The 19,911-nt window shown below is 46.6% G+C and overlaps 1 protein-coding gene across 1 annotated transcript in view; it reads right to left on the reverse strand.

Annotated features, from left to right (window-relative positions):
• Positions 1 to 449: 449 nt before the first annotated feature.
• Positions 450 to 19,911, reverse strand: part of LOC147717661 (E3 ubiquitin-protein ligase TRIM39-like) — a 63,875-nt gene continuing 44,413 nt past the window's right edge. Inside the window, exons 6-7 of the mRNA XM_086924448.1 lie at positions 2,240 to 3,023; positions 450 to 1,467 (exon numbers count right to left, since the gene is read on the reverse strand). Coding sequence (XP_086780574.1) covers positions 2,461 to 3,023 — 563 coding nt within the window. The 3' untranslated portion in view covers positions 450 to 1,467; positions 2,240 to 2,460. The remainder of the gene's footprint in view (positions 1,468 to 2,239; positions 3,024 to 19,911) is intronic.

Here is a 19,911-nt window from a genome sequence, read left to right on the forward strand (position 1 = left end):
AGCATTGATCTATAAAGAGGTTCAGGCAACCACTTCTCCCCTGACAACCCAGATTCTAAATACAGCTAAGAAGGAGATAACCTATTTTCAAAATATTCACTAAAAATTACCCTAGGTCTGAAAGCCTTTCTGTAAAATAGCAGGATGTGCAATATAGCTATATGTTCAAATAGTCAATGCATACAAGTCTCTGTTTACTACTGGACACAGTGATCGCCTTATTTCCCAATAGTGCATCCTTTTATAAGCTGTAGCTGCCGTTCCGGTAGGGTGCGAGAGCCTAAACACCTTAGAAAAGTTAATATGTGGAATAAATCTGAGAAAACAATGGCTCGATTATGCACCTTCACATGACTCAGGGACAGTGGATCAAAAAGTACATTCCCACTCCATTCAATGTATTTAGTGAACAAATATCTATCCACTTGTAAATGATGGTTACCCGAGGAAACATGACAAGATGATTTTATTGTGTTAAGATTTCGTTGTGATATTAATTCATTTATTAAAAACAAGAAAAAAGAAAACCGAACAAAAGCTGATATTTGATGCCAAATAATGTATCACAAAAAAGCTGGTATTTCTGGGCACAATTGTTATATTTTCAGAAAATGCCAAAATATATTATGAAAATAAAATGAAAAGCTGGTCTTGAAGAACAAGAATATTTTCAGAAAACTGCAGGCTGGTTTTTAAGACCCAATTAGTGCATTGGTGGAAAATGACAAGCTGGTGTTCAGGGGCAAAACATGTGCATTTTTCAAACTATATTAACGTTGATAGTTGTGGGATAGCTCATGTAGAATTTGGGACACATATTGTAAATATAGGCCCTAATTAAGAGGAGCACTGTACTTTCTGCCTTAAGTTTACCTCTACCACGCAGTCCAACTGCCACAGGGACATGCAATTATAACTTCAACCCAATGGAATCGTGGATTACAAATTCCGTGGTGTCCAACACTGAGCAGATGGTAAATTATGTGGGGGCTTCTGGGTGGGGTGTACAGAGTGTGTATTCACCACCCTTTAAAAAGGGTGAGACCTGGCTGCCAAAGCCTCGAGCGATTTCACAGTGCAACCTTACCAGATGATAGAACCAGGGCTAATGTTCAAATATACCTGGTAAATTCAAGTCAGGAACACTTATCACACTGCACCATTCAGCCAGAAATACATATGGTAATCCCCTTCTGCCTAAATGAAAACCATGGCCACACTGGTATCATTTTATTGGTTCCAGAGGACACTTACCTGAGACTTTTATTTTCTGTTTCCTCGTCAATATCTATAGATTATCATGACATTGCTGTCTTCCTGCTGTCAGAGGACTGAGCCTTCCATGTCAATGGAACCTAAAGCCCATGGTGCTATCTGAGCCTGAATGATAACTCTGCATCATAACGCAATACGTATACATTTGATAATCTGGGCAACAGATTAATTGCCCAAATTTATATGTCTGTGCTATATTAAATTCGCAGGTTTCAAAGGAGAGGGTACCCCACTTTCACCAGGGAACAGGGTAAGAGGACAGTAAGTCAAAGGGAAATCCCTGGAGTGCACTAATGAACCTCACAGACCCGTGTAAACACACATATACAAAGACACGGAAAAGAACCTATAGTCCACTGTGTTATGGGGAATATATGATAATTTCCACAAAGAAATAAAATCGTTTACAATCTTATTTTATAAAAAAACCATGAATCTGAACAATTAAAATACAAGACAGTTAAAATCAAAGAAATATTCCTTGAGAAATCATAAACATTCGAACCAATACTTTTCAGACACAATTAAAAAATACAAAACCAATAGAGTCATGTGTATAACATTTCAGCAGTTCATAGACAATAGACATGGAACAAAAATTACACCGTAAAGAACCCCTAGTACTACTATGGCTCCTGGATATCTCTGCCACTGTATATTAATAGATCCACAGGCCTATGTTGTTTTAGCTTCTGTAAACATTAGTAGCAATATTGCATGTCCATCCAGTGTGTACCGGGCCCTGGTTGGATTCTCTATATCAGAAAAAATGCGTCGTTAATTGTTCAGATTCATGGTTTTTTAATAAAATAAGATTGTAAACGATTTTATTTCTTTGTGGAAATTATCATATATTCCCCATAACACAGTGGACTATAGGTTCTTTTCCGTGTCTTTGTATATGTGTGTTTACACGGGTCTGTGAGGTTCATTAGTGCACTCCAGGGATTTCCCTTTGACTTACTATATTAAATTCATCACAGGACTGAGAATATATTTCGAAAAACCAGAATGTGAAAATGAAAGGATATGCACGTTAGAGGTGAAGGTGTAAGCCTTGCGAGAAAAGGCAGAATGCCAGGTCAAACAGTTCTTTAAGTGCCTGTAAACCCCAGCTTAAACACCTCATGGAGTAAGAGCTGAACCTGGCAGACGAGGAGTCCAGAACAGTTTAGGAGCCATCCTTCATAACGGCTTGGGATATCCATTGCTTTTTTGCAATGTCTGAAAAGTATATGATGGATATTTCACATCTGATTCCACAAAACCTGTAGTAGAACTACCAGGGGAAGCGTAGGGCACGTTTCCACTTTTAATTATTCTGGTGGACGGGGTGAGGGCACCACAGAAGGTTCTCTGGGTGACATCTAAAGGTTCCTTCGCCAGGGGCTGAGCTGCGTCTGTTCTTTTCACGGGTCTCTTCTTTTTCTTGCGAATAGGATGTATAAATTCAACAATTTTCACTTTGGAAGCCATCTCTGCGCTTTCCACTGGACTCTGGCAGATATCAACTTCACTCACTGGAGATAATTTGATGACCGAGCCTTCTAGGTTCTCATCTGCGTCTGCAAAACTCAAACTAGTAAAAAAGGGGGGCGAAGAATCTTCATCTGCGCACAGTTCGATTGTTGAGTTAATCGATTCAGAGAACATGCTAAAATCCAGGCATACTGTCGATGGTTCTTTTGAAGGTTTCTGAGATCCACTCTTAGGAAGAGCAGCTGCGTCTGGATCCCAAGTCAACGCCTCTGTAGAGAGAGGAGAAAAAGAACAGAAAATGAATATGGCTACATAAACAAGAGACCACCAAGAGCTGTAGTACGTAAGTGTTAAAATAAGTGCTAAGCTCTCAGACTGGACCTGCACTGACCAACATGCTATTGCCAAAACCGCTTTAAAAGCCTTCATTGTCCTTAGAACCATTCTAAACATATAGCAAAAAACAGTTTTTGACTGAACTGCTAGCCGCTTCCGGAACCGAGAACATAAACATTCTGTATCCTTTCACAGATTCATAGAACATTCAAAGTTGTTTTGACTGTTAAAACATATGAACTGTTTTAAAAATGATGAATGTTTTCAGGCCTCTGGAGACTTAGCAGAGGTTTTGGGGTAACACTAGCTCAAGACACAAGCCTTAAGTTTTGCATTTTCCGAGTTTCGCCTACCTGTGATTTCACCGTTGTCTTTCTTCATGACACATTATTTGTTGTATGAATGTTATAGGCTGTGTGATGTGCACCGATGGAGCTGTCCTGAGCTGGTGACGTCAGTCGTGTGACGCAGAGGGAGCCTTTAATCTCACATCAGAATGTTCAGAGAGAGAGAGGCCAGTTGTGACCAAGAGAAACCAGAGGGATCTTTAGTACTATAAGAGTTCAGGAATATGATCTACAGATCAAAAAATATTTTGCACAGTGTGTATTTAAAGTCCTACCCACTGCGCCCCCCGTGCTCTTTATAGAGAGGGCACAGGCTGCCATTTTCATGGTCCGTAGTGGCGGGACCACCTCATCTTTTGAGCAGTGCTGATTGAGAAGTTACTGTTTCAAGAAGCTGGCAGTATACTGCAAGATTGGTAGGTAGACAGAGGACAGTTTGAGTGTGCAGCAGGAGCAAACAAATAAAAGTATGTGTGGGCAAAGGGTTATTGGATACTTGACTTGTTTACTGCCTTTGTTGAGGCTCACTATGAGCGCCCAGGTATCAGACCTAGTATTCCATACCACCCCCCAGGAGTTACCAATACCAGGGGCAATTACTAACTTGGGTTGGGGGGAGGGGAAATTTACCAGTTTTACATAAATTAATACATTATCAATGGAATGTGTCGGGGGAGGAGCCAAGCTGGCGACCAAGATGGCCGCTTAGGCTCCCGGCTCCGTAGAGCTCCTCATCCCTCTACAAGATCCTGCTAGTTATCCTGTGCCTATGCAACGCTCCCGTGTAGACGAATCGAAATAACGCCGCATCGTGTGACCCCGAAAGTTCCACCGGCTTTGAGAACGGAGAAACGTCGTCTTGAAGTTTGCGGCCTACATCAGCATTGGAGCCGGGGCCCCGAGTAAGAGTGCAGACGGCTACTAGTTGAACAACATCGGCCATAAGAGTTCAGGAGGAGCCGGTCCACCGGAACCGAAGTGAAGTTTTGTCCGATCTTATCATTAAACATCCGTACTGATTAGCGCCGAAGTGGAGCAACTCAATGATACTGCGGATGCAAGTTGAGTAATTAATTGACGGAGCCCGGAACATGAACGGCTTGGAAACCATCTGAAATGCGACCCGATGGATGCGGGCATATCCTGAAGGCGGCTCCGAAATATCCTTGCGCGCAGATGGGTTGGAACGTGTGTCATCATTTTTAACTCTAGTGGGTCTATCCCGACGGGCCCGAAGGATAGACCATGAACGAAATGCACGACATGGCGCCCAATGTCGACCTTCGTACGATTCGGACCCGATCCTTCGAGGTGTCTGGAAAAAGTCGAACGGATGACTTGGGACGACATATCCTAACTAAGGGGTCTCCGAAACCGGACCAGAATATCGCTAACAAGGGGGAACAATCAGCGCTGGCCAGGGTTGAACCTACGCTTTGAGCTCTAATGGCGGCTGTCGGTGGTCTTCACCTTTCCCTGAACCGGAGAGCCCAAGCCCTGGAGCACAAATTAAATGCCGTTGCTTTTGAATTGGGGCATATGAAAGCAGCTTTTGTTCAATTTAATGACACTGCGAAAGTAACGGCGTCCACAGCACCCGGACTACTCAAGGCCATCAACCCTATAAAACAAGGGATGCGAAAGACTCTGGACTGCAAATTAGCTAATGACCGTGTATTGGAAGTCCCTGCTGAGTCAGTGTGTGCAATATTGATACTGACGGAGGGAAAATCGTGCCATGCAATGCATCTGACGACTCATGTGAAGACTCAGGAGTGGTTAGACAAGGTGGCCCTCTCTCCCTTTCCGAACTCAGTGCAACTGGACTTGAAACAACGTCAGAGGTTCTTATCAGCGCGGATGGGACCCAGTGATAATGAGCATGAATATGCCCAGTTGTTTCCAGCTCGCTCCTGTGTGCAGCCAAACGAACACCTCCAGTCCTTTGAATCTTTCAAGATGGCGGCTGTTTGGGTGAAGAACATTCGTGTGCCTGATCGAACGGGCCAAGGCTGAGAACGGCTTATTGTTTTAAGACATTTGTTAGAGTGGTGGCTGTGCGGGATTCACTTTATAATGTTGGTACCGGGAGGCGATGTAGGCGATTAATGAATCCCCCCGATCTTAGCCTGATTGTGTAATCGATAATATATCCGTAACGAGGGGAGGCTTAGAACTAGCGGGGGAGGTAGGCCGGGAGCCTGTACGAAGGCCCTCCTCCATTTACTATTTTTAGTTTTTGTAGATAAGATGGGGCGACAGGCACACTCCTAGTCTTGCGTAAGCTACATGCAGGGGTGCAGGGTGGGGGGTGGGGTGTTGCGCACGTTGCGTTTTTTACTTTATTTTCAATTCTTAATTCTATTCTTAATTATTAATTATCCTGACTCTGTTTTCAGTATTAAGGTGACAATGCGAGCATTATTATTCTCATTTGTGTATTTTCTGCAGACAAATGTCTGTCATTTATCCTGTTCATGATCTTAGTATCGAAGGATATAACGAGCTTTGATATCCTGATTTTGTGGGTGGCGGGACCGGAGGGCAGCACGCCTTTTTATAGGGCGAACTCCGTTAGTTTCATAGTCTTGATTGACTAAGAGTGTTGGAGTCTCAGGGTCCTGCTTAATGTGCCGCAAGTATCCCGATTTTTCAACTGTTTGATTCTTTGTATGTACCTGATTGCATTGCACCCGATACGTTCTTATTGTTTTTTAGGTTTTGCCTCGCGAAAAAGATGCGCTCTGCGCATCTTTTTTGCGCAGGCAAAAACCTAATGAGTACTGTGTGTGGGTTTGGGTCGGCCCTCGTCATTCATTGGCTGGCTCCATAAATGGAGCCTAGCCATTGGACGAGGGGCCTGTCCGTCAATGCCGGACCAGACACGGGGGCGTTCCCGAGATTCTTTGGCTTTTGCCGACGTCACGCGACGCCGGGAACGCCCCCGAATCTGTCCCGGCATTGAGCCGGCACCCTTTCCTGCTTGCGTGAGTGCTTTGCCGTCCGTGTCCCCTCCCGCCCCCCGTAACCCCTCCCGCCCCCCCTCCCGCCGCCCGTGTCCTCTCCCGCCGTCCGTTTTGTAACATGTTGTGTTTTCAATTTGAGAAAACACAGTCCTCGGTGTTCCGTTTCCTCCCCCCCCATTGCTCACAGTGACTCAGCAGAGCCTGCCTGACAAAGGTGACGCTAATGACAAACGCTCGCTCTCCTCCCCCGCCATCTTACTACAGGGCCGCTCCCTCCCCTGCCTGAGCTCGCATCTCCCCGGCAGCATGAAATGCGCAGATCCGGTTGGCTGGCAGCCGGCCTCTGCTGGCCAATCAGCGCTCCGCCACCCGGATCACAGGGTGACAACAGTGTTCCCACCGGTGCGTGCCTGGGCCTGTCACCCCTTGCGGCCTTTGATTGGTCAGCCTTTCAGGCAGACTGTGCTTCTCTTCCGTGTTTGGGAAAGCAACGAGACACCCAACAGACCCCTGCATTGTTCTCTAAAATCTAATATTCACTGTGCGTGCGGGGCTCATCCGAAGTCTCCCACAGCAAGGCCTGTGCAGTCTCCATGACAGCATTTAGCCCGGCCGGCCAATCCTAGCGTGGCCGGCCGGCCGGAAGTGCCCGCCCCCCCGCCGCCCGGGGGAAGAAGGAAGACGGCGGCCCAGAAGCAGTATGGCGGCCCACGCGGGGCTCCCGTGGCCTGCCTGGAGGGAGCCCCGGAAGAAGCGGAGGACGTTGCCGGTCTCCCATGCCGAAGAGGGAGACCGGAGAAGTGCCCAAGACATTGCCGCCGTCGACGTTGCCGGTCTCCCATGCCGAAGAGGGAGACCGGAGAAGTGCCGCTGTCGCAAGGTGCAGGTGAGTCGATTTGTTTTTTTATTTGGGGCTAGGGGAGGCTCCCTCCCGCTACCCGTGGCAGCAGTGGGTGTGGGGGGCACGCAGGAGTGTTGAGGTACGCCCCTGTGGGTGTGGTGAGGTGCCGCTCTCCTGGGTGGGGAGGGAAGTCTGACTCTCTTATGTCCCTGGGGGCTCGGCTCTAGCCGGGCATAGACAGGAGATGCTGACGGTTTTCAGACCCTCTGCCCCATCGGGCACACTGCATGGTGGTGGTGGTTGGGGGACTGCAGAGCGCTCACTACCGGCAGCCGCAGAGGTGTGGAGAGTCCCGTGTTGTGTGTGTCCCCCTGTTTCTCGTGATCCCACAGACAGTCCCGCGCTGTTTACGTGCCCGCCGCTTTCCGTGCCTTCCCTCCTCGTCCCGCTCTGCTGCTGATGAATTTAAAGTGAGTATTTCCAAAGAGAAAATGTATTTAGCGTGAGAGAATATCAATCAATTTCAAACGTCAAAGAGAGTCGTTTTCATCAGTTTCCACATTCTTAGTACTAGGTCTGGTGGTGATTTGATCCTGTGATTTCCTGGAGTGAGCATGCGTGACTTGCCTTGGAGCAGTAGATGTATTTTAATTGCGCGTTATGTAATATGTAAGTGGGGTTGGAGTGGCTGCGAGTGACTTGTATTTATATAGCGCTTACTACTCCCGACGAGGCGCTGATGTAAAATACACGTCCACATCTACCCTAGCAGGAGGCGAGATGATTACAGCGACTGCTTCCCAGAGTTGTCAATCACGCCATAATGTTTATAGAAGTGAAAAGTCAATGTGCAGTTGTTTCATTTGACACGACTCGGGTTCAGAAAGTGCAGTTGCTGGAGGGGACAGATAAGTAGCTGTGCTCCATGTCAGCCTGTCTCGCTCCACCTGCTTCACTAAACGCTTTCCTGATGAGAGAGAGAGATTTGTTTAAATACCAGGATAATTTCCGGCAGCAGCACCCTTGCCGTGTAATGCCTTGTACTACATCTGTGTTAGCAGTCGCCTCAGGCTGTTGTTTTTTATGCAGGGGACGGGATTTGATCATGCCCATTACGCCGTATTGCTTTTCAAAGGCAACTGTTGCAGAGCCAAGTGGGCTGTTGAAAATTGTGTTTTCTCCACCTGCCCCTGTTGCCTGCTTGTGCCTCCGTTTTCGTGCCCCTGTTGCCTGCTTGTGCCCCTGTTGCCCGCTTGTGCCTCCTTGTGCCCCTGTTGCCCGCTTGTGCCTCCTTGTGCCCCTGTTGTCTGCTTGTGCCTCTGTGTGCCCCTGTTGTCTGCTTGTGCCTCTGTGTGCCCCTGTTGTCTGCTTGTGCCTCTGTGTGCCCCTGTTGCCTGCTTGTGCCTCTGTGTGCCCCTGCTTGTGCCTCTGTGTGCCCCTGTTGCCTGCTTGTGCCTCTGTGTGCCCCTGTTGCCTGCTTGTGCCTCTGTGTGCCCCTGTTGCCTGCTTGTGCCTCTGTGTGCCCCTGTTGCCTGCTTGTGCCTCTGTGTGCCCCTGTTGCCTGCTTGTGCTCTGCTTGTGCCTCTGTGTGCCCCTGTTGCCTGCTTGTGCCTCTGTGTGCCCCTGTTGCCTGCTTGTGCCTCTGTGTGCCCCTGTTGCCTGCTTGTGCCTCTGTGTGCCCCTGTTGCCTGCTTGTGCCTCTGTGTGCCCCTGTTGCCTGCTTGTGCCTCTGTGTGCCCCTGTTGCCTGCTTGTGCCTCCGTCTGCCCCTGTTGCCTGCTTGTGCCTCCGTCTGCCCCTGTTGCCTGCTTGTGCTGTGTTGGTGTGTGTGGAGGGCTCTGTGTGGCTGTGTGTGTAGGAAGCTTTGTGTGGCTGTGTGTGTGGGGGGCTCTGTGTGGCTGTGTGTGTGGGTGGCTCTGTGTGGCTGTGTGTGCGGGGCTCTGTGTGGGGGTGTGTGTGGGGCGGCTCTGTGTGTGAGAGAGAGAGATTTGTTTAAATACCAGGATAATTGCCGGCAGCAGCACCCTTGCCGTGTAATGCCTTGTACTACATCTGTGTTAGCAGTCGCCTCAGGCTGTTGTTTTTTTTTATGCAGGGGACGGGATTTGATCATGCCCATTACGCCGTATTGCTTTTCAAAGGCAACTGTTGCAGAGCCAAGTGGGCTGTTGAAAATTGTGTTTTCTCCACCTGCCCCTGTTGCCTGCTTGTGCCTCTGTTTTCGTGCCCCTGTTGCCTGCTTGTGCCCCTGTTGCCCGCTTGTGCCTCCTTGTGCCCCTGTTGCCCGCTTGTGCCTCTGTGTGCCCCTGTTGTCTGCTTGTGCCTCTGTGTGCCCCTGTTGCCTGCTTGTGCCTCTGTGGGCCCCTGTTGCCTGCTTCTGCCTCTGTGGGCCCCTGTTGCCTGCTTGTGCCTCTGTGTGCCCCTGTTGCCTGCTTGTGCCTCTGTGTGCCCCTGTTGCCTGCTTGTGCCTCCGTCTGCCCCTGTTGCCTGCTTGTGCCTCCGTCTGCCCCTGTTGCCTGCTTGTGCTGTGTTGGTGTGTGTGGAGGGCTCTGTGTGGCTGTGTGTGTAGGAAGCTTTGTGTGGCTGTGTGTGTGGAGGGCTCTGTGTGGCTGTGTGTGTGGGGGGCTCTGTGTGGCTGTGTGTGTGGGGGGCTGTGTGTGCGGGGCTCTGTGTGGGGGTGTGTGTGGGGCGGCTCTGTGTGTGTTTGTGTGTGTCATTTGCGATAGATAAAGCTAGTGGCATTGTAAATGACAATGCCATTTATTTATGTTAAAAAAAACATAAATAAAAATAATGTCAAGAGCAATGCCAATAGCTCTAACTTTAACAAAGGCAAAACCATTGCATTGTAAATGCTTGTTGTTTTTAATATCAATAAAAAGATTTATTAAAAAAATCAAAAACTATGGAATGTGTCATTCCATACCTAATGCCCCTGGTAATCCTTCAAGGTCCCCTTTTAGCTCATTGGTCAGTTGGAAAGACAATGGATCTAGGGAATCGACACAGATCTTGAAATCCTGATGGGGCTGCTCCCATTTGAACGAAAGGACCACTCGACATGATGACCCAAGTGTCTAAAGAAAGAGGTTCCCTGGGCACACGTCTCCAATTACAGAGATTTTTGGGGGGTATTCAGGTTTGCCCCAGATTCAGCTGTGTGTTTCGGTCCCAAGAGTAAAGAAATGTTCACAATTTGAGAATTCAGATTTACAAGAGAATATGGATCATATTCTGATTATACGGTATGCAGCTACAGAAGAATAAGCTTTTTACTACAGACCAGTCTCTGATTATGCTCACTTTGAATTTGAAGAAATTATTCTCTAAAATGCTGAAACTAAGCTGAAGCTCTGTCGAGCAGAGGTTTCTTTATGAGGAGAGGTGAGGACGGGTGAGCGTCTTGCACAGCTGTTTTTATCTGTGTTGTGTTATTCTGAATGTGTTATTCTTGAAACCTGTTCACCTTACCTAAAGCGCCGGGACACTCTTTTTGAGTAACTGTTGCGCTATACAAGAAAATAAATAACATAACATAACATAACAGGCCTCTAGGGCCTGAAGAAGCGCGAGATCAACCCCCTTCATCGAATTCTGGCGCTGCTCTCATGTAGCATGAGAGCAGCATTTGGATTGGTTAGGGGGTTCTTTCCAGTCTTCATAAGGACAGCAAGGAGGACCCGCAGCCCACGGTAAAAACAATTTGGTTGCATTTAATCAATATAATGTGCAATGCATGTACTGTTTTATTTTGGAGAGAGTGGTTGTTTTTATTTGGGCATTTGAGGGAGTTTTCTTTTTAGCATGGGCTTTGTAGGGAGGGAAAATGTGGTTTTGTTTTTTTTGTAGGTGGTGTCACTTATCTCGCCCCCCAACCCCACCCACCACTCTGAAAGGTCACCAGTCACTCCTGGTTCTGGTTAAGCAATGCGCTATACAGAGGTTTACTGAGCTAGAAGGTAGACTTTCACTTATGCTTTATGTAGCATGGAATGTGAATGAGATTTACAGCTATTGTCTTAGTGACTGAAGGAAATACATAAATACCCAGATGAACAAAGAATAGCACATTGGTTTAAACAAAGGACTGGAGCAGAACTCAACTAATTCGTAAGTGGCTGGAGGAGACACATTTCTAGGATTCCGGTTATAAATGTGGTACTACATGGTACTTCCGTGGCTTGAAATCTCTATAACTATGAGCAAGGAGGCGGCACAAAATTAGAACAAGCAATTGGTCAGACTAGGCGATGCAGGTTATTTTGCAGGCGCCATTGTGAATTGTACTGCCAAGAGAGTTTCATTGTCAACAAGAACTTAGGTAGCTCACCATCATCACTGTAAGAGAGCTAGAACCATCTCTCATCTTGCCAAGAGCAGTAACGCAAAGGTGTTAGCACCCACAGACCAATTATATAGCTAGAGATGGGCTATTCAAAAAGGGCATAACATTTATTAGGGGGTGTTGCACTTCCATATTATGAAGTCACAAAATATTCCCTTTCAAATCATAATTCTCACAAGAATTTATTTGATATTGTTCGAACTCACATAAATCTCAAATTTATCCACAACTCATACACACAACCCCATACCTACGTAGAGTGCTACAAGAGTGCTACATATCTCACATATTTTATAAAGTTATTACATATCCCAATAAAAATATAAAAACATCTAGTCCTTCATGTTCATAGCAAAACATACATTTAAAAAAGTGTTTTCCTACTTCTCTTTTGTTAAAAATACATGATAGCATAAACATCACATGCAATTAAAAGAAGATCTAAAGAAAACAAGCAGAGAATACACCAGACAATACAATCTGGCTTAATCAATTGCTAATTCACACAAATAATCATACGGGCACTTTATTATAACGGAGTTCCCATCTAGTGTGTCAGTATGTTCCATAAATGTAGCACTGTATATGCGTTGACATGTTTCGGTGGTTTAAAGCCAGTTCTGACCACCTTCTTTCAGACCACTAAATATCTCTCACCAATCAATGTTTATCGTTAAAACCAGGGGGCACCCCTAATTCAGTTCTTGTTCTGCCTATTAGTGTTACTCTAAGTCCGCTGCATTTACATAGGCGGTCCAGAATATCTGACAAATTGCGAAGTAAAGCAGACCGTCTGACATTGTCAAAGGGGCTGAACACCAAAATATAATACAAAGTGGGGCTTTTGGCGTTAAGTGTCAGGACATGAACATATATTAAGCAGACGTATTGCCCCAGTTGGAGTGCTTAATTCAATTACACAGTGCCTTTATCGCATTACTGCGGTGAAATTGTAAAAGCACAAGCGGGCGGGCGCGATGGCTCGCGTTCAATGCTTTTGTGGGTGCGATTGCTCGCGTTCGGTATTGGCGGTCAGCCAACTGATGGCACCATAAAAATTGGAGAATCCCACTTAATTAGAGAAATATCAAGTCCAAACAGGTGCAGGATCGCACGATTTCAGAGGCGGGAGCTCAATGGCATGTCCGGCTGCACGATTTGGAGTTGTTAAAGGCATAGGTAGGTGCAGTTTAATGGTTAAAGGAAAACACTATAATGAGTGTATATAATGCACCAGGGAGACAGATTTTAGGTGGATAGGAATGGGGTGCATTCCTGAAATAAAGATGCCGCTAGTGTAAAAGAAGGCAATGATTAAGGATAAGCACTATAAGGAGTGTGATAAATGCTCCAGGGAGACAAATGAAATGTATAAAGGCCGATAACACTACCGGAAGGGGGTGCATGTCAGGTATCATCGTTGCAGCACTGTGCCCCAGGGGATATTTATTTATGTATTTGTATCGCGCCTGAATCAGCCCCGAAGGGGTATCTCCGCGCGTAGCTTCTGATAAGGTATTAGGAAACAGCCTGAGATATGAGACTGCGCAGATAATAGGAGAAATTATTGATCTTGTGTGAAGAGGTATGTTTTTAATTTCTTTCTAAAGGAGAGGAGATTAGGGGTGTATCTCAGCTGTGGAGGCAGAGAGTTCCATAACATGGGCCCTTTAAGTGAGAGGGCCCGTCCTCCCTGTCTTGCTCTCATCACTCTGGGCACCTGCAGCAACATAGTGCTGCTGGAACGCAGGACACGTCCCGGTGAGTAAGGGACGAATATGTCTCTTAGGTATTTAGGGCCAGACCCATAAATACACTTATGCATTGTACATCATACTTTAAAGTTGACACGTTGTCTCACCGGGAGCCAGTGAAGGTGAGAGAGGAGTGGGCGTGAAGGAGTTCGGGGAAAAGCATTCAAGATGAGTCTAGCTGCGGTGTTTTGTACTACCTGCAGTCTGCCCAGTTGTTCTTGATTGGCAGAAATGAGGAGTCCATTGCAGTAGTCTATCCGACCGATGACCAATGCTTGTACCAACGTCTTCCTGTGGATGTCAGGCAGGAAGGGGAAAATGCGTCGTAATAGCCCAATTACTCGGAAACAAGTTCCAGTAACTTGATTGACATGATCATTTAATATCAATGCTTGGTCTAGGCGCACTCCCAGGTTTTTGACAATCTGTTTTGGTACGGGGACAGGTCCCAGCTCAAGTGGCCACCAGTCGGGGGACCATAGCAGGGTGGCCCCTCCAAACAACATGACTTCAGTTTTGGTCACGTTGCATTGGAGGAAGTTCTGGGCCATCCAATCTGCCACGGCTCTCATACTATTTTGAAAAGATTGTATGACTGTCGGTGTGAGGGTTTGGAAGGGATACAGCAACTGGGTGTCATCAGCGTAGGAGATTGGGGAGAACCCGTGAGATCTTATAATGTCCGCCAAGGGGGTCACGTACACGTTAAATAACGTGGGGCTTAAACATGAGCCCTGTGGCACTCCCTTGGTGAGCTCCCTACAGATGGATTTGTGGGAGCCTAATTTGACACCTTGTTGACGGTCCGCAAGAAAGCTTTCTAGCCAAGCCATGGCAGTCCCTCTTATTCCCACCTCCCTCAAGCGACCGAGAAGAATTTTATGCGACACCGTGTCGAAGGCAGCGGACAAATCCAATAGCACCAGAATCACTGAGCTCCCCCCGTCAAGTGACATCCTGATGTTATCAGTCACTGACAGGAGAGCTGATTCTGTGCTATGGTTTGGCCTAAAACCAGATTGAGAGTGGTCTAGGCCGCCCGCTGCCTCGATGTAATTGGACAGGTGCTCGTTGACGTGTTTCTCGGCAAGCTTACTAAGATAGGGTAGGAGGGAGATGGGCCGGAGGTTGGAAAGCTCCGTCCAGGGGAGAGCAGCATTCTTACGGATCGGGTTCACCACCGCTCTCTTCCACTCAGTTGGCACGTGTCCCTTCTTTAAGGACTGGTTGATTACGTCTTGAATGTGAGGGCCCAACAAAGTACTCAGGGGGACTAAGGTTTTGGCAGGAATAAGGTCCTCCGGAGACCCAGATTTTACGTGGGTCATTAACATTTGAAGCTCTCTGCTATTAATAGGGGGAAAGGTGGTCAGTGAGAAATTTGTATTCTCAGTGGGGAGAGGAGCATTCAGGGTGCCTTTTTCTGTTTGGGACGCTAGGATCTTACCGTAGATGGAGTCAATTTTGTTTTCAAAATATAAGGAGACTTCCTCACACAGACTTTGTGAGAAGTCATCCGGGCTTACACAGGCCATAGGCTTGACAAATGTCTCAAGAATCCTATATTGCTCTTTAGGCGAATTACCAGCTTCCGTAAGTTGTTGGGCTATGCTATTTTTACGAGTTTGTTTGTGCTACACGGTCGGCCTTCCTGTTTTCCTCAGAGTGGATTTTTCTCCACCTCTTCTCTATCCTCCTACATTCTTGCTTCTCCATTCTAAGAGCCTCTGTGTACCATTTTTCCTGTTTAGCCACGGGAAATTGCCTAAATGCTTTCAGGGGGGCAATTTTGTCAATGGCTACAGTGAGTGAATCCTGAAATGTTTTTAGACTGTGTTCCACTTCATCTGTATCCTTGATGTCGGGTTTTTCCCAGACCTTTTGTAGTGCCTCCATTGTAAGTTTATGCCATTTTTTATCTAGAATATCCAGTTTAAGGTGCTCTTTATAGATTATAGCAATGCCGCCGCCTATTTTTTCAGAGCGGTCTGAATTATGAAGTTTGTATCCCTCTGGCACTCCCAGAGCAATAGCAGATGTCGTATGGGGCTTTAGCCAGGTTTCAGTAATGAAACAAATATCTGGGGTTAAGGTGTCTATCAAGTCCCAGATTGCGATTTGATGCTTAGGCATCGAGCGGGCGTTTATTAAAATGCAGTGCAGGTCATCAGAGGACATACAGGGTTTACTCGATTTAAAAGGATTGATAGTGGAGAAATGGCAGTTTAGACATGAGAAGGGTCCTTCTGGACATGGCCAGTTATCGCGTGTGTAACATGGTCATTCAAGCCAGTTGTGTGTGTTGAAAGTCTATAAATCCAGCGTTGCTCTTTTTCAAAGAGCTGTTGTTGTACGTTACTCGTCTTCTCGACATGTTCAATGACAGTCCATTCCATGTCGTTGGTAGTGTGGTTCATTTCCATGAAGTGATCTGCCAGTTTTGTGGCATTTTTCTTACAACGAATTGTACTGCGATGCTCGCAGATCCTAGTCTTAATTTTTCTACTTGTCATGCCGACATAGGATTTGTTGCACGGACATTTGATCAGGTAGACAACATTGGTACTATTACAGTTTGTATGTGCTATTTGCTTCCATATCTTCCCAGGTTCCAGGGACAGTGTTTTAGTGTTTCTGGTTAAGTGACATACACTACAGTCACCGCAATGGAAATGGCCCGTTACATCTGGGAGGCCCCAAGCTCTAGGGATTGGTTGAACCTTATTCTGAGTGATGTCCTTTGGCCTAGTATTCACAAGAGTGTCTTTTAGACTGCGGGATTTTTTGAAGGAGAAAAGTGGCTTATCCCAGTGTAGGTTGCCTGTATTTAGGATAGTCCAATGTCTGTTGATGGATCTGGTCATTAAGTTGGATGCCGTGTTATAGGTGGTAACGCAGGTCAGCGGAACTTCTTTTTTGGTCTCTGTGTTGATATTGAAATAACCATCATCCCAGCTTTCAGGGACAGACAGACTTTTGTCAGAAAACCAACAATTTCCTATACAGTTTTGGCATTTTACTGGGACATAGCATATTTTTGCAAATTTTTAGGTTGAGCCTCCAGCGCTTGCACGGTCAGGCAATTTGCTGGATGTATTTGTGGGGTCCGACTCCTCCCACGTTTTTTGGATAGGCTATTGTGTTTGTCCTTCAGAGCCTGCAAAAGGCTAATTGTGGGTGTATGTCCCACCTCTTTTCAAAAGTTAACTCCCCTGGAGTATTGCCACGGTAGCGAGCAGTGGTGCGTACAGAGGCAGCTGCTGCTACTGTGGGAGACACGCTTTGCTCCGATAGCTCTTCAATCCATGTTTAAGTATTAGGGGGGAAATACCTTTTCAAGCTGCCAAATATGAATTAGCTTGACAACTTTCTTCCCAGTTTTGCCAGCATGCTTTTGATTTGATTCCTGTACTTTGTAGCTCCTTTTTTAATATAGAGAAAAAGACAGGCACCTATTTGCATATATATTTGAATGTTTTTCACTCCAGATTAGCGCTTACTATGGCCTTCTGACAGCAGCCCGCATTTACCGAGTGAATGTTTCTTCTTTACACGGCGTGGAAGACTGACATCCGAAGCTGTACTTAGTCTGCCTGCTCATCTAACTGAAAGCCCAGATGAAATCAGGTTTACCATTTAGTTGGTGCTTCACCCACTAAAAGCACAGCATGTATAATTTAAACAACACTTTGCTATAGGTCTCATAGTCTTATTGATAACAACACAGCAGAGTCAACAATGGACTAAGGGGACATATGGCATGTGGGTCCAATAAATTGGTGAGGAGTTGATGGTCCTGGGTGCTGTAGACCAACAAACTCTGTTCGGCTTCACAATTAAATTAATTGGGAGGAGGGTCTACTCTAACTCAGGTTGGGAGCATCAGGGAGTGCTGCATCCCATTCCTGCAACTAGGTTTTTAAAGGCTCCCATATATCTCTCAGGCGAGACGCTGTTGGTATTAGATCCCAGAACGTTGCCAGCTGCTCCTGACAATAAGCGACATCCCGCACCCACGTGGCCACACAGGGAACCGGAGGGGTGCCCCAGCATATGGCCAGTCTGCATTTAGCGAGCAGAAGCATCATGGCCACCAAATGGCGTTTCTCAGGTGGGATCTCTTCCACATGACCCAGCAGGCCCACCAGCGGGGTAAAGTTCAGCAACACTACAGTGATATCTTGTACGGTGTCATATACCCCTTTCCTAAATTCAGCATTGAGAGGGCAACTCCACGCAACATGCAAGAAGGCAGCCGCCTCACGTCTGCACTTCCAGCAGCGCGAATCAGGGCGCAACCCTAGTTTATATAACTGCAGGGTGGTGCGATACATCCTTGGAATGAATTTAAAGTGAATCAGTCTCAATTTGTAATTCGGGGATAAATATCTCAGCTGCGAGCAGCAGAATGTCCATTGGTCATCTAAGGGCAATCCCTCCAGGTCAACTCTTCACTGTGCTAGTGCCCTAAAGGGATCCCAAGGGATGGTAAAACGATATTCAGTTATATAAGGATACCTGCGGATAACTCTCGCATTAAGTGCGGCAAACGAGGGGCAGTTGGCACGCATTGTGGCGGCAGAACTACGTGAAATGACTGGGTAGCGCAAATACTAAATAGTGTTTTAACTTCCATCAAGGAGAGATTGCGCATTGTGGCATATTAGAGCTTAACATTGTCAAAGTGAAAACACAGTTAATGCCACTTGAAAAACAACTGTTACATCATGCTGTCATGGCTCCCTCAGGTGACAACAACAAAAGGGAGATTGTTGTAGTCCTTCGACGCTATCCATGAAATGGGATCCTCCAATGGGAGAGAAGATTGAATGCTTCCAAAATCTTGACTGTTACAAATGTTTTTTAATCAACGAGCCCCGAGGAAGGCAATGTAGCTGAAACATGTATGCTGTGATTAAAGGCATTTTAACTGACCCTGTGAGTGTGCTGCAGTCTCTCTGTCCAATGCATGTATCCATGAGCCTACCTTCACGTCAGCAGCAACACCAGTTGCAAGTTCGACACGAGTGGGTGGGAAACGTTTTGGAATCTATCTATCTATCTGTTTATTATAGTACAATATTGCCATCAAGGGATTATGATCACAGGGCTAAAGGTGAGGAGACTATGGGCCAGATGTAGGAGCCCTAATACTGGTCGGTAACAGCCGATTTAGGCCGTTACCGACCGGAATTTGGCTTTTGAGATGTAGGGGGCATCTGATTTACAGAATCGGTAAATTTACCGATTCGGTAAATATACAGAATCGGTAAAATAGTGAATCGGTAAATTTACCGATTCTGTAAATCAATATGTAGGTGGCACTTCACAGAGTGCCACAGGCCCTTTAGGAGTCGGTATTTACCACCCAATCCTATTGGGTGGTAAAATACCGATTTCAGGTGTACATGCACATATGTGCATGTACACCTATGCCATGTGACACACAGACATGCCCTTAGGGCATGTATGTGTGCCACATGGCACACAAGCCTGCACTTGGGGTGCTACAGGGTGTCAAAGTGACACCCCGTTCCCCCTGCCAGGATTCGGTATTAACCGATTCGGTAAATACCGAATCTGTATTTCCCTTTGATTCCTATGGGCTTCAAAGCCCATAGGAATCAAAGGGAAATACAGATTCGGTATTTACCGAATCGGTAAATACCGAATCTTACAGATTCGGTAATTGCGTTGTAAAAATGACCTGCCTCCTTCTAATTTACCGATGGAAAATAGGACCATAATATTACCTATGTTACTTGTCACAACCCATTCGGGGGTGACCACAGTGCAAACAGAGGCTACTTGCTGCAGCTGTAGGGTCTGAGGTCGTTTGATGTTCTGGGATCTGTTATACTGTGAATCTGCAAACTAGACTAGTCCGAGGCCACCGAAGTCATCCGTGGCGTACCACAAGGATCCTCACTCAGCCCCACCCTCTTCAACGTATACATGAGCCCCCTCGCGGCCATCGCCCGCCAACACAACCTCAACATCATCTCTTACGCGGATGACACTCAACTAATCCTTTCTCTCACCAAGGACCCCAGCACCGCCAAAACTAACCTACACGAAGGAATGAAAGAAGTTGCTGAATGGATGAAACACAGCCGTCTGAAACTGAACTCAGATAAAACAGAAGTCCTCATCCTAGGTACATCCCCCTCTGCATGGGACGACTCCTGGTGGCCGGAAGCCCTTGGAAAAGCACCCATCCCGACAGACCACGCACGGAACCTAGGCGTTATCCTGGATTCTTCACTCTCAATGAACAGACAAGTCAGCGCCGTATCCTCATCCTGCTTCAACATTCTTCGCATGCTCAAAAAAACATTTCGCTGGATCCCCACCGAAACCAGGAAAACAGTCACCCATGCTCTGGTCACGAGCCGACTGGATTACGGAAACACCCTCTACGCAGGTACTACCGCTAAACTCCAGAAGAAACTCCAACGAATCCAAAACGCCTCAGCCAGAATCATATTAGACATCCCACGCAACGAACACATCTCTGGTCACCTGAAAGACCTCCACTGGCTACCCGTCAACAAGAGAATCACTTTCCG

This window comes from Lissotriton vulgaris, chromosome 5 (genome assembly GCF_964263255.1).
Source record: "Lissotriton vulgaris chromosome 5, aLisVul1.2, whole genome shotgun sequence".
Taxonomy (NCBI): Eukaryota; Metazoa; Chordata; class Amphibia; order Caudata; family Salamandridae; genus Lissotriton; species Lissotriton vulgaris.